Source organism: Mytilus trossulus, chromosome 8, assembly GCF_036588685.1.
Source record: "Mytilus trossulus isolate FHL-02 chromosome 8, PNRI_Mtr1.1.1.hap1, whole genome shotgun sequence".
Classification (NCBI taxonomy): Eukaryota; Metazoa; Mollusca; class Bivalvia; order Mytilida; family Mytilidae; genus Mytilus; species Mytilus trossulus.
In genome coordinates, this window is record NC_086380.1 from 36715514 (window position 1) to 36725557 (window position 10044).

General features: G+C 32.2%; 1 protein-coding gene across 1 annotated transcript; it reads right to left on the bottom strand.

Moving 5' to 3' along the window:
- Positions 1-436: 436 nt before the first annotated feature.
- Positions 437-8499, bottom strand: LOC134727626 (protein draper-like). Its single transcript, XM_063592008.1, has 5 exons — positions 8454-8499; positions 7363-7527; positions 5719-5721; positions 4174-4275; positions 437-1125 (listed from the first exon to the last, which is right to left on the bottom strand). Exons 1-5 carry the CDS (start codon positions 8497-8499, stop codon positions 437-439), a joined length of 1005 nt encoding a protein of 334 aa, XP_063448078.1.
- Positions 8500-10044: the final 1545 nt, after the last annotated feature.

Genomic DNA, 10044 nt, shown 5'->3' on the forward strand with positions numbered 1-10044 from the left:
AGGTAACTTATACTGAGCCTTGATGTGCCTGTCGGGTGATACAAGCAAAGAAGTATACGCTTATTCTGCTGTCGAACCTTTCAAGCTCCGTTTGGAGTTTTTGATTTTTGATTTCGCTTTGCATATTTGATGGACTAATGAAAATTATTGATAGTATTATTATTTAAAACTCTGATTAAAAATCCATCACTATTACATTTTGTATTTACAAGAATTTGCATAATTAATTTGAGTTACGTCTCTTCGACAACATATATCGTTAATTGTCTTGTCTTTTTTTACATTCAAACGTATCAAAAGTGTTCATGTATCTGTCGTCACCTAGTTGTTTTCAGATATTTTTCATCACAAATTCTATTTGAAAAAAACACTTTTCTATTGTTTTGTCAGATCCAGCTTTCTTGAATTGGGTATACAATGCTGAATTTACTAGTTCTTATATAGCTTGTGTAGTCGCCTGCAATAACTCATCATTAATTATGTTACTTTCCGCTGTGCGCAGTTTTTTGTAATCGTTTTTTTCCGTCGGACTGCCTTTTTGTAGTGATTGATACACATGAGAATATTTGTAATCGGTTTCATCTTCATCAGACCCGGATGAACTTTCGAGACACTGATGTACTGTCACAGGTACTTTATACCCGTGCATATGTTCATGCCGAGTTTCTGTGACTTTGGAAGGATTGACAGATTTTATACTAAGCGGAACTATTACGTCTGATACGGAGAAACACGTTGGCATGTTATCTTTTTTGTGCAATTGTTGTTGTTGCGAATTTTCTTCGTCGTCTTCTGGTGCGAAAACAGGATACAGATAATCTGTATTAACAAATTCGTTGCTTCTTGTGATAAACGAATTTTCGTGAGGAATAAAGCACACAGCTTCCATTTTAGATGGATGTGATACCAAGCATAGACTTGGTGCGACATCATTAAAAATGTTATCGTCAATGTCATGATAGAAACCAGTATACGGAGAAGTTGTTGTTAATTCCACCACTACTTCTTCATTTTTAAGTCTTGATTTTCGCTTTCTGTAAGAACGCAATAAATGACTTGACGCAGTTATTATTATAGCTCCAGTTATACAAATTGTATACAATAGCCATTCTTTATTCGATGGTCCTACAATAACGAAATTAATATATAATGGAAAGATATGTGAACATGATAAATTTTGCCCCCCCCCCCCCCCCCAATAAAAAAACAATAAAAAAAAAAAATACGACTGCGTTTCACAATTGTGTATCATTCAGAATTTAAAAAAAAGGTTATTTAAACTGATAAGTCACTTTCGCAAGAAATTGTATAATAAATATATTTATTTTATTGGTTTCAATAAATTACATTGATTTCCCATTCAAATAAAAACCAATAATTTCACATGTGAAATAAACGTGGTTATTTCACTCTCTGACGTCATACAACTATAGGCGTTGTCAAGACGTCGATAACGTCGGATCAAAACAAATTGTGAATGCGTAGGAAAAAAATATAGTTCCTTACATTTTCTACATTAATTTCATAAAAAAAACATTAGCCAATGTAATAAAAAGTAAAACTAATCGCCGTATTTGAATATCAAAAATAAGACAACTTGTGACCGAACGCCGCTATGGGTTAAACTCGTGCTGCACACTCGTTAAATCCATGCGTCGTTCGGTCACGCGTTGTCTTTTTTATGCCCTACCAACGATAGTAGAGGGGTATTATGTTTTCTGGTCTGTGCGTCCGTTCGTCCGTCTGTCTGTCCGTTCATCCGTCTGTCCCGCTTCAGGTTAAAGTTTTTGGTCAAGGTAGTTTTTGATGAAGCTGACGTCCAATCAACTGGAAACTTACTACACATGTTCCTTTTGATATGATCTTTCTAATTTTAAAGCCAAATTAGACTTTTGACCCCAATTTTACGGTCCACTGAACATAGTAAATGAAAGTGTTAGTTTCAGGTTAAAGATTTTGGTCAAGGTAGTCTTTTATAATGTTAAGTCCAATCAACTTGAAACTTAGTACACATGTTCCCTATGGTATGATCTTTCTAATTGTAATGCTACATAAGACTTTTTACCCAATTTCACGGTCCATTGAGCATGGAAAATTATAGTGCGAGTGGGGCATCCGTGTACTTTGGACACATTCTTGTTTGATATTCAAATACAGCGATTAGTTATACTTTAAATATAACATTTTCTCTTATACCATGTGATTACTTAAAACTCGACATCATTCGGAGCTTTATTTCCATTTGAAATGATACGTAAATGTTCCTGAAAAAAAAGGTTTCAAAAAACACGTTAAGTTATAGATATTTCATATCTTTTGGACAGTTTTGTGGTGTTTCGTAAATTATACCATAGCTTTTGTTGAAACTCCCGGCATTAACCTCACGAGACGAAGTCGAGTGAGGTTGCCGAGGGGTTTCAACAAAAGCTATGGTATAATTTACGAAACACCACAAAACTGTCCAAAAAATATGAAATATCTGTTTTAACCTATTGCATTCTTCGCTGTTAAAAATTGTGTATTTCACATATTTTTGTTTGTTTACATCGAAATTACTTTAATAAGAATCTGTAAAATAACCCTTTTCGGACCTTTCACTTAAGGATCCGCCTACTTTTTAAAACTAGCACGGGCTTCAGAAACGGCGGGTATTCAGTTTGGAAAGATTTTTCGACAGTGGTGGATGCATCTTTACATTGGTGATGAAAAAAACTGTTAAAGATGTTCTGGATAAGGACACAAGAACTTTCTAGTACAGATTTCTGATATTTTGGAAGATTGCCGCAATCCCAAACTTACATACAATTGAATTGCAAAGGGTAGGTTTTTTAATTTTATTATTTGTTTTCAAAATGCTCGAAATGTTTTATTTTTTTTATATTAACTAATGATGTTAAGGAAATAAATTTCACAAGAATCTGTCTGAGAGTTTGTATGAATTATTCCACTTTTAACTTTAAACTAAAAGTCCATGAGGGAGGGTATGAGTAGGAGGGGTCCTGATTCCGCAATCCCGGGTTTAAAAACACGAAATCCCGTAATGCCGGGTTTCAAAAAAGAAAAAAAAAATTCCCGGAACCCGAAAGAGTCAATTTCGAAATCCGAGCTTAAAACACCCGATCCCGGAGTCCCGATAAAGGTCATATCCTCTCTTGCCAATTGCGTACATTAATTAAATAGGATTTCAAAATGTTCTCGATAAAATTCATTGACATGCGACGATATAATTTAAAAAAAAAAAAGAAATCGCTCATTTAGAGTAACTTGACAAACGCTATCTAATTTTAACGGCCAACATAGAGTAGCATCATTAAAAGTCTAGATGTCAGCAGTGTTTGGTAAAAGAAATCAATCTGCAATTTTTCAGATAATAAAAGAGGTAAATGTTTATTTTTTCGATTTTCAGTTGTAGTTCAACGAGCCAAGGTTGTATGCCAATTTTTAGCAAAATCTGCGACAGAGCCCTTTTACTGTTCCTTGACCTTAAAGTGGGGGAGGGGGTAAAGCAAGCAAACTTTTGAAAGTACTAATTAAAAGATTATTTGTTCACAATATTTAAAGTTCTTCAAAAGGGGCGTGCTGTGCTCCCTGTCGCCTCCATATCCAAAAAACTTGCCTTGCCAAACAAACGGTTAGATGTGATTCATGTAAATGTAGCTGTACTATGGAACCTATAGAAAGTTTGCCATTTAATAACCGAAAATCAACATATTTTTAAACCTTTTTTGTTTGTTCTGGGAGCGAATCTTGATTCATTTAAAATATAGGACAACAGAGTTGGTGTATGTGGGTTCGATTCCCACCCTAAGCAATCATTTATTTCAGCTGGTGCAAAGCGGGCAGTTTAGCTTAGTGGCCCCACACTAACTTTGTTGTTTCTATCAAAAAATTCAGGCGGCCGCGGCCAGGTGTCGACATTTTTTTTCTTTTGAATTCCTTAAACACCAAACCATGGTATAATTGTGAAAATTATACCATGGATAGCTATGGTATAATTTTCGGTTATTGGGATTTATACTCGGGTTGCACTTTCATAGGTTACATTGTACAGCTATAGGTTAATGATGCTTTTATTCATCTCCTTGTAATATAAACTTAATTTATCAATTGCAAGATACGTTGCCATTATTATGTATTACTAATAGATCTAAATAAATTGTTTTGTGTACCTACCACTGTGACTTTTTTTTATTGTTGTCACCTCAATGATGATAGCTTCACTCGCATAACCAGTAGCAACTATATTTGTGACAGTGTTTTCTACAGATGTAACATCTATAATAACATTAAGAAAACCTTGCAATTTTTTCTGTTTAGATTTCACATGACAAACTTAGAATTTCGACTCTGGTGAGAAACAACAATCATACCATAGGCCAAAGTAAGAATATTCATACAATAGATATACGTTTTCTCCTGTTATCGTTCACATTATATATATTTGAAATTCCGTAGTTAATTCTTTTGAAAATTTCTAAATAAATAACTTATGAATAGAAATGTTGTAGTTCTTTGACATGTTCATAAATTTTTATGGCATCCAATATATGATTTGTTTGTTGTGCGTAATGTGTAAATGATAATTTTCAATGGATATTTAAAACCGATGTCTCATGTCGCATATTAAATAACATATACTTCAACTCTTCTGTTCAACGTACATTTTAACAGCCCTAAATTCCCTACACTTCCCATCGGTTGTCCTTTGTTGCAAAACTACCTATAGAATCCAACTAAGTGATACTGCCTATAATATCAAATTAAGGGATACATGTATCTCTCTTTTTCAAAACTCTTATTCCTTGCTCGGCTTGGGCTATACTTTGTTTTGTTTTACCTTTGTTGTATTATAACTCTTGATCTCACTAATACGCTTTGCATTTTCCAATTTATTATACCTCAGGCAACTGAAGAGACAAAATGGTACCGTTAATGTTATTACTTCCGTTCGGTCGATGCGTCTGCTGGTTGACTGTTAGTCCCTGAGGATATCACCAGCCCATTAGCCAGTACTTCAGTACTGGTATAAAAGTTCTTTATTTCGTAATTAATGTTTGCAGTTACAAAATATTTATAAGTATTGTAAATTAATGAATGTAGTTCCGTCATGCAGAGCTCTGATTCCTTGCCCGACTTTGATTTTGTTTTGCCTTTGGAATTAAAGCTTTTAATCCCTTTTGTAAGCTTTGAATTTTCAAGTTTCTTTACCTCGAGCATCATCATGTTCATCGAAGAGACTTTTATTGTAGCAATGAGCATCTGCATGATGCAGAAACATGGTACCGTTAATGTTGAACAATTTTCTCCATATACATGATAGATGCTGAGTTGGTCAGTTCAAAAGAGTAGAAGGAAGGGATTTACATGGTGTAAATTCACATTGTAGGCCGTGTTCACATTGACATAAACTCGGTGTTGTGTTAGTGTAACTGACACATAAACTAAACACAATTACGTTCCCATTGATAAAATTTGAACTCGGTTCTACGTAATGAACATTTAAATGACATATAGTTTAAGTGTGGAAAAATCTTCAAATCTTATGTACAGGTAACTAAACAAGGTGGATAGATGTGAACAAATTCAATGTGAAACTAGTGTACATTACATTAAACTAATAGTAAACATGTTTACTGTACACGGCGTTTGGTGTGAACACGGCCTAAGTGAATCAAAATAACTATTGATTGATTACGTCTAGCATCTAACTATTCTAACCTCCTAAAATATAGACAAAAAGAGTTGCAAAGTGTTAAGAAATGAGGAATTCAAATATGATCACTTTTAGTATTATTTCGACTGGCAGTAAAACCATTCACAATGTGATACATGAAGGTCTATTTGTTGAGGAGGATGTACAAATATACAGCCACGTCCATTTCGAAGGGGGAAATAATATCCAGTGCATCCTGTAGTATGTAAGTTAGCTGTTGCAAGGCTAAATGTGTGACCCTATCCCTATCAAATTTGAAAGTATCCATATGTTCTACTGGCAATTCAAATGTTTTGTTATTCATCGACTCCTATTATAGATCCTATATACTCCAAAATACGTGTTTGAACAACAAAAAACAATGAATTAACCGGGGTGACGCCATGGCCGTGTACCTTAAGGTTCAACAGCTTTTTCTCCACTTATCTTATTTTATTTTTGACTAAAAGTTATACGTTCTGAAGTTTGTAATACGCAGTTAACAAATTAATATATAAGTTCAAACTCTTAGATCCGGAATATATATAATCAAACGGGAATCTTGAAAAAATGAAAAATTCAAATTTTTAAAAACACCTAATATTGACTTCAAAACCTTCAAATGGAAAATGTTGACATTTCAGCATGAAGTTAACATTTTCTACTTCTACAAATTTTATTATTTACCTTTAGTAGTTGTTACTTTATCTTATGGTACAAGAATTTTTCAAAACAATCAATACATGTTGGCCCCAGGTGACTTTTAACATTTAGATATCCTTGAAAAGGCACCAAATTATCTCCCTTTGGTGCAAAAATGCATTTTTTTGGCTCTAAAAATGAAATGTCTTTTTCAACTCATCGGTGACCTATATTTTTTATTGTTGTTTTCGAATAGGCTGTTCATAAACTGAATAATTCTGTAATTAAGTTCTTTTTTTGTTTCGATATTACCAATATTTCTCCTATTAGTTCAACAGAAAAAAAGGACATTTACAAAAATGTATGCTTTTTCCGAAAGCAGATTGTGAGCGTAAATGCACGGTTACCCCATTTTTTTATTTCATTTTTCCATTAGGTATAAGATAAAGTTAATTTATAGAAAAATATAGAGAAATCCTATATTAAATAAAAAATTTGATTTAGACCCGCGAGCCCCCTTAAATACAAATATTTTTGATAAAACAAATTTAATTCCCAGTTTATATTAATTGTTAAGTAATGGAGACACTGATGTATGTAAGAGTATAGCTAATAGAATCGATAATGTGAATTGGGAATGTGTTAATGGGACAACAACCCGCATAAAGAGCAGATAACAGCCGAAGGCCACCAATGGCTTTTCAATGCAGCGAGAAAATCCCACACCCGGAGGCGTGATTCTGCTGGCACCTAAAGAAAAATGTATATCAGGTCAGTTACCTTAGCATGTGTTGTTTTTACTTGGATTAGAAGTGTGATTTATTTTTTTGTTTGCTATTTTATAATATTCTTACAAAAAATGTATATTTTTATTACTCCACTTGGAACACATACTAATTTTATACTTGTGTACTATTAATTTTAGTTAGATTGTTGAAATGTTGTTCTCTGTTGTATCTAAGCTATTGCTGGTTGTGTTCATAATTTAGCTTGCTTTTATAAAATATTCCATATTTCGTAATTATTACCTTGATCACATTTGTTTCCTGTATATCCTACTGGACAAACACATCCGAATATACGGTGGCATTCTTGAGCTGGACTGCAATTGCATTGAACTGTACACTGTTTACCATAAAAACCATTTGGACAGTGATCCTCACATGACCTCCCAAAAGTTCCCTCTGGACATGCTGGATACAAGTAATCAAGTCATTCATTTAACAGTTACTCTTTATATGCTTTTACAAGATATTTTTTTTATTAAAGCTCTATTAGTAGAATAAATAAGTGTTTAAAACGAATAAAATGAAATATCTTGTATAAATATATTAATTGTTAACGACAAATATATTCCAAATTTCCACAATATTTAGAAAAATCGCGTCAGGTGTCTCAAACATTGTCAAAACTACGGTTTTCTACGGAAAGGGAGACATGTCTTTTTTCGAACTGTTCCTTTTGAATAGCTAGCAACACTTCCTTTTTGTGGGTCTCGTGTTGCCCATTTTTTATTGATCTATAATGTGTTGTTCGTGCTGTTGTTTGTCTGGTTTTTTTTTAAGTCTAGTGTTGTCCGTTTGTTTTCGACTTATGAGTTTGAAATTCCCTAAGGTTTCTTTCGTCTCTCTTTAAAAGTTTTTTTCTCAGACGGAATATTTATTCTTACAATTATGGTTCATTATAATTAACATGTAATCGTCCTGTTTTGCATGTTATGTTAATCACCTAATATATATAGGAAGATGTGGTGTGAGTGCCAATGAGACAACTTTCCATCCAATAACAATTTAAACAGTAAACCATTATAGGTTAAAGTACGGACTTCAACACGGAGCCTTAGCTCACACCGAACAACAAGCTATAAAGGGCCCCAAAATTACTATTTAAATAATAAATTATTTTGAGTTGTAAGCATTACATGCGTAATTTGTGGCCTTAGAATATTTTCTGTGCTATGGCCGGGACGCTATTCTTATTTATGTATCAACTATTGAAAGCTGTGTATGGATTTGCATCATTTAGTTTATTTTTGGTTTTTATATTTTAAGTCTTTTAATAACCTTTTATGGGTTCTTCGTTCTTTATCTGGGAAAAATATTCGTTTGTCGTTACTTACGTTCACACAAGTCATCTTTTTCGATAAAATCTGGACAGCATTTCATTACAAATGTGTCTTTAGGAATGTTTCGACATGCACTGGAAAAAAAATTAAGTGCATTAAATTGTTATAATTATACATTTGAGACATTAAGCAACTATGCAATAGTTAGAAATCTAAAAAAAAACAAACATACTCATCTATATGGCACAATTTTACAGGGCATATATTCCTCGAAATCGGACTCAGAGTAATGCTTATCTGAAACAAATTACATGCAATTACAATTATTACATGAAACATTTTAACAATAACATAACGTATGTTAGTAAAAATTAATAATAAATATCTGTTATACTTGTGTTTATATTGTACTTTGAATTAGTATTCAAACACTTCCTCCATTCCCTACTTGAAGAGCATCCTGTGAAGTAAGATGATGGACCAATCAACAGCAATAATATGATAAAACACATGATTTATTTCAGATTTATATTCACTGCGTTTTCGAAAAAGTTGTGACGTTTCAAATTTGAATCAATGAAAATTGATTTATTTAGGAAAGAAACAATAAACATTCAAAATTAGGAAATAAATTTTATCTAATCTTAATTATATAAAGGAAAATAAAATAAGCGCGTCGGACGCATGAAATTATTCAATGTGTGCTTTTTTTCTCTCAAGTACAGCTATTTGTAAAATCCGGACAGGGGGTAATTCATGTATGTCTCAGAGCTGCTTTATTTTTTTATATATAATACTCAACTAAGATTGAAATAAAGTTGGTAAGCTTATTCTTTTAATTTTGTTGAACGGTTGCTATGGAAACATGCAGCCATTTTTTGAGGAATTTATCGTGAAAACAGACAGGAAAATTTGAAAATGTCTACTTTTTGGTTGCAACAATTTTATGAAAATGACAATTTCAAGAAAAAAAAATAATTTCAACATATAATTAAGCATTATTTGAAGTTTATATTTTGATGTTGAGGTTGTGAATTTATTTTTTGATATAAGGCTAAAACGGTATTTAAAAAAGTGCAAAAATCTGTATTTTGACATTTTCTGAAAATAGCTTTAATATCATATTTTAAATCAAGAAAACATGATATTGGGCAGACAAGTTCATTATAAACTATGATTGCATCTTTAAGTTCATATATTGAATTATTCAAAACAGGAAAAAAAACGTCTGTTTTTTTTAATGTTTTGTTACCATGGCAACAAAAAATGGTAAAATTTATAAAAATGACAAAACACAATACTTGTTCATTATCAAGATTTTTGCTTAATTCTTTAATATTAATGTAATTTAACAGACAATAAAACTTATTTTTTTGAACATGATAAAAAATGTATTAGCCTTAATCTAAGTGGATGAAAGACCATAGCAACATAAAAAAGCTAAATTCAGAAAACAATTCGGACGAATGAAATATATAAGATGTGGTTTCATTTTTGTTCAAAAGTAACTCCTATTCGATCTTAATTTCAGTCTAATTAATTGTGTAGTATAGATTTTACATTATGGTTAAATGCTTTCGTAGATGGAAATGTTAGAGTTTGTGGTCATTACCTTATTTCTGTATTAAAATTGAGTGTCAAATAT